This window comes from Pteropus alecto, unplaced genomic scaffold (assembly GCF_000325575.1).
Source record: "Pteropus alecto unplaced genomic scaffold, ASM32557v1 scaffold195, whole genome shotgun sequence".
Taxonomy (NCBI): Eukaryota; Metazoa; Chordata; class Mammalia; order Chiroptera; family Pteropodidae; genus Pteropus; species Pteropus alecto.
The window spans coordinates 9,282,118-9,287,252 of NW_006438073.1; the positions used below are offsets into that span (position 1 = coordinate 9,282,118).

Below are 5,135 nucleotides of genomic sequence, written 5' to 3' on the forward strand. Positions count from 1 at the left end.
TCTTGGGGTGGGGGGTAAAAGGCGGGGCCATCCTTGCAGACCTCCAGGCCTGTGGCCACCCCCGCTGGCCACGCTCCCCGCCCGCGGGCCTCAGGCTCCCTGTGCTCCGTGCAGTTCCGCAGCTGCAGATCCTTCGTGAAGCACAGCTCGATCTGGCCGAGGGTTTGCACCTCCTCGTCCTGAACCCAGAAGACGGGAGACGTTTTAGAATTCGGGTCTGGGCCAATCACAGCTCCATGGGCCCCGTGACACAGCCTGACCACGAGAGGCCCGACTCCCGGCTGTAGGAGCAAGCGCCTTCCTGCGACGCTGGACAGGGCTGAGCCAAAGCGCCCACTGTCACTCCAGGTCACCACCCAGGCACTTCCCGGGCCAGCCCGGCAGCTACATGTGAAGGGGTGCGGCTTCCATCTCAGAAAGGCACACGGCCACAGTCAGTGCACACACAGCCGCACACGCGGCACACGCACCGCGGTGACGGGAAGACGAGGCCTCTGCAGACAAACAGGCGAGCGGCACCCTGCGCTGAGAGCCGTCCTCATCGGCTGGCAGGGCCACAGCTCGTCGGCAGCCTGGACGGGCTACTGCACTAACAGTGCTAGGGTGACGTCGCAGACACGCTGGGCTCTGCGACACCCACCCCGACGCCCCCCGCCCTCCAGGAGGGGCGCAGGTGCGCTGGGGCGTGTCGGGGGAGAGCAAACTCTGGCCTAGCGCAGCAATGAAGCACGACCGTGGTCTCCACATGTGCACCCCGGCTGTGCCTGTACACAAGGCACACGCACACGCATACACACCCACACACCCAGGCCACGCCCGCATGTACACACACGTGCCCCCCAGCTGTGCCTGCACGCAATGCACACACACACACACACACACCCAGGCCACGCCCGTATGTACACACACGTGCCCCCCAGCTGTGCCTGCACACAACGCACACACATGCACACACCCAGGGCACGCCCGTATGTACACACATGCACACACACACCAGCGTGCCTGTATGCAAATGCACACGTGCACACACCTGCATACACACATACCCCAGGGCACACCCGTATGTTCACACATATGCACACACATGCCAGCCATGCTTGTATGCAAATGCATACGTGCACACACGTGTACCCTTGTGCGTGCCTATATGCAAATGCACGTGCACACGCGCACATACCATTGCACACACGTAAGGCATGCTCGTATATACGCACACGTGCACATATGCACACCTCAGCACATGCCTGTATGCAAATGAACATGTATACACACACCTCAGTGCATGCCTACATGCAAATGCACACGCACATGTGCATACACACACCCACGTGAACATACACAGTGCACCCCAGCACATTCTTGTATACACACGACACACACGCACACACTCACATGCACATACACTTCCAACACACGCCTGTATGCATACACGCGCATACACGCACACACACCCACACATCGTATGCACACACATTCACACACATGCCCACATGCAGACACACACACACACACCCGCCCCTGGGAACTCCACGGCGAGCACAAAGCTGCCAGCAAAGTGGCACTTGTCTTCTTAATAAACACAGACAGGACAACAGAACAGCACATCTGACCTGCTTCGGAGGAAGGCACTGGATTTTAGGAATAACTCCATATACGTTGGCAAGGGCGTCTTTGATATCTGCAATCTGAAATTCAATGAGGTGCATCAGAAATGAAACTTCAACAGAGAACCATCTAAGAGCCGTCTGCTCAGGCACAACACTGGTTTACGTTCTTGCGAACACATGTGACTGACGACAGGGTCATGTCCTCGCTGAGAGCCACCTGGGCTCAAAGACAGGACAGGAGAGGCTGAAAACAAGCCCTGCCCGCACCCAAAAAGGACGTGGCCTCCACGCAGCAGATGCCGTCACACTTCCCAGCCTCTGCCCTGCTCCCCCATGTACACCCAGAGCCTGGACGCCGGGGGCGAAGGCGGAGAACCCGCTGACAATGCCACCCAGCCGTCACAGGCCAGGACTACTGCAGGCTGAGCTCTGCCTCTCGCCGGTTCTGACACGTAATGAAGTGCAGTGGCACAGAGGGGCTCGAGAATGCTTGCCGTCACTGTGGCGTTTATTAGCACTGAAATCGGCCCTCTGAACGTCACGACCTGAGTAGAAGTATGACACACATCCTCACCTACTTGAATGTGACCCCAGATGAAGGCAAAAGGGCTCAGACACACTCTCACAGCTTCCTGGAAGGGTGGTCAAAGGACAGCTGATGCTCTGTCCCCAAGGTCACTCCCCCAGCCCCCTCTCCGTGGAGGCAGGGACACAGGTCGACCGGACACTGGCTGCACAGCTGAGCGCAGGCGCCACAGTGCCGGCCGAAGTGCATGATGTGTCGCACACACGGTCGGGACACCAAACGGCGCCTCAGCACCCAGCCACGATGCCGGAGCCACAGCTGCTGTCAGTGGCTTTAAACGTTTTTCTCATCCACGCCTATGATAAATATAAAAACGACCTCCAAAGATCCCTACGCTTCCCTAAAGTGAGAGTCAGCACACTGCTCCAGGCAAGGCGGGCAGCGGACATCTCAGGCCCTGCGGGACGGCTACCGGGGTGGGCGCGGCTGGGACCGGACACGACCTGTGTGAAGAGCAGGCCGCCCTGAGCCGGAAACGACTACCCTGTGTTTGTGCCCGGCAGCCCACGTGATCTGACCACACTTAAGTTTCTGCAGTTCTAGCATAAAAGCAAAAATCGCCGTTTCATCGTAAAAACAAAAACAAACTTCAAGGTTCTTCCTCAAACAAAATGAACGCTTTCCAAACCGCTTCCCCCACCTGCCCTGTCTGAACTTGGAACACACTCTGTGCTTCAAAATCATTGCTGTAAGTGGCCGCCAGTTCACACCCCAATGCCCAGGAAAACAAAATTTAAACAAAATCTATTTAGACACATAACAGTCAATTAGGAAGGGAGCTTGTCTGGGCCACTTTAAAATCCAAGGGCAGCTCACAGGCTGAAGGGACACTTCAATATCGCCAAGTGACCCTCCGTCAGCGGAGACGCATTCGGCAAGAAGCTGTAAGTGACACTTACTTGATAGTAATTGCCAGATGGGATTATCCCGAATTTTTCCAGCATGCTGAAATTTAAAGCAAAAAACCAGCTGTTTAATGATGGTCCATTTTCCTCTCTTGTGCTTTTCAAACACCACATTTCCGAGTAAAAATTGAGATGCTCTTAACAGTAAGTGCTTCTTCCTGCGCTTTGGGCAGTAAGTCTGTCACCAAGGACAGCAAATAAGTGGCTGCAGCTAAGTCCCCCAGCCGCAGGGCCCACTGACCTGGTTCTCTCCCCGCCCCCCGGGGTCTGTCCTCTCCAGAGGGTCCTGGGACTGGAGCAACTGGGACACTCAGCCCCTCGTCACCACTCGTCCGCCACGCCCCTTCCAGAGGAGGTTCGATTTGGGGGTCCGGGCTTATCCCGGGAAAGCTCACCTGGCCAGGTCTTTGAACACATGTATCCCCTTCGGCCTGGAAGCGCAGGCCAGAGCTCGCGCGTTTAACCTGCTCTGCGCATGCTATCGGAGCCCGGTGCGACCAGCTAGCTGCATTGTGGACTCCGCACCAACGCTCTGGCCCCATCTCGCCCCCCTGGGCCATCTGGGTTACGACCATGCAGAGCCGGTGGGGGCAGAGACCCGGGCTGACGCCCCAGGCCGACGCCACCGGACACGCTGAGCTGGCCTGAGGACAGCGAGCCTGACCAGGGCACCTCTCCGCCATGATTTCTGACGAGTGTGTCACGTTGGCGAGGCGGCCTCTCAGGCCTGCATACCACGGCCTTGGGCTCTGTGCTGTGGGGCTCTGCAGCAAGGGGGGGCGGGCTGAGCCCCGAAACAGACTTGCCCCTGCCTGCCCTCTCTGTCCATGGGGGGCACACGCCAGATTTCAAAGACTCTGTGCTCCAAATGCAAGACTTCTCGAATGTTTATGTTCATCATAAGTTGCAGTGATAGTATTTTAGATAATATTGTATTAAACGAAATATATTATAAAGTTAACCTGTTTCTTTTTGCTCTTTTTCGCGAGGCCACTTGAAAATTCTAGAAAATTAAAAATCGCCCATGTGGCTTGCATCCGACTGGGCTGCACTGCAGCGGCAGTGTCCCGCGGGGCCGGGCACTTTCTGGGGCCCCGAGGAGCCTCGCCCGCCACCTCCCCCTGCTTGTCCAAGGACCACAGAGCGAGGATTCAGAGGCGAGAGGTGGTCAGTCTCTAGAGAAGCACTCAAGGCTTCAATAAAGGGGGCCGGGCGCGGGCCGCCTACCTGTTGAGGGCGAGGCCCTTGTACAGGTCCAGGCCTTTGCCGAAGTACTTCTTCTGCGAGTTGAGGGCGTCCAGCTGGGCGGCGCAGGTGCCGTGCTTCTCCCACTCGTGCTTCCTGCCGGAGGGCGTGAGAACGTGCCGCTGAGACGCGCCCGAGTCCCGCGCGGCACGAGGGTCGCACGGGCTCCCTGCCCGCGCAGCACGTCCACGCGCCCGGGGCTGTATCTTTCACAAAGTAGAAAGATAAACGTGCTCCTTTGCAACACAGGCCACAATTTAAACCCCATGCTCAGATCGAGGCCGGTGGACACAGCGCAGCCACCAAAGGGCACACGTCACCGTCCCTCTGGGTCTCCACTGCCTTCTACTGCGCGGCCGAGAGGAAGCATGCCGTCGCCCCCGCCCCGCCCCCGGCACGGGGCATCCTGCCCAGGCCGGTGCTTTGCAGCCGGGAGTCCGCTGGCGAGGCCCAGTGGCCATTTCTACGTAACTGGCCACGGAAAGGCAGAGTCACCAGTTACACCTGAGGACACGCCTGAGGCCTGGGCCACTTCAGCCCTGCTCACTGTTGTGGCTTGCATGCCCCCACGACAAGACGACAGCCTAACCCAACGTCTGCAAACGCACGGCCATCGTCCTCGAGAAGAATGTCGCTATGGAGGCCGCTCCTTCTATTTTATTGAAGACTCAAGTTTTATAAATCGTTTTTGCATTCTTCATTCTCACGGCGTGAAAATAACCACTGCTGGGATGGAAATGGGGAAACCGAGGCTGGGGGCACGTCCAGCCCCGCGCTGCTCCGTCACCCCTC

General features: G+C 57.9%; 1 protein-coding gene across 1 annotated transcript in view; it reads right to left on the reverse strand.

The window, feature by feature from the left end:
• Positions 1-5: 5 nt before the first annotated feature.
• The window catches only part of RNASET2 (ribonuclease T2), a gene marked incomplete at its 3' end in the record, with an annotated part of 16,141 nt that continues 11,011 nt past the window's right edge, over positions 6-5,135 (reverse strand). Inside the window, exons 6-9 of the mRNA XM_015591871.2 lie at positions 4,326-4,439; positions 3,093-3,138; positions 1,611-1,685; positions 6-179 (exon numbers count right to left, since the gene is read on the reverse strand). Coding sequence (XP_015447357.1) covers positions 6-179; positions 1,611-1,685; positions 3,093-3,138; positions 4,326-4,439 — 409 coding nt within the window. The remainder of the gene's footprint in view (positions 180-1,610; positions 1,686-3,092; positions 3,139-4,325; positions 4,440-5,135) is intronic.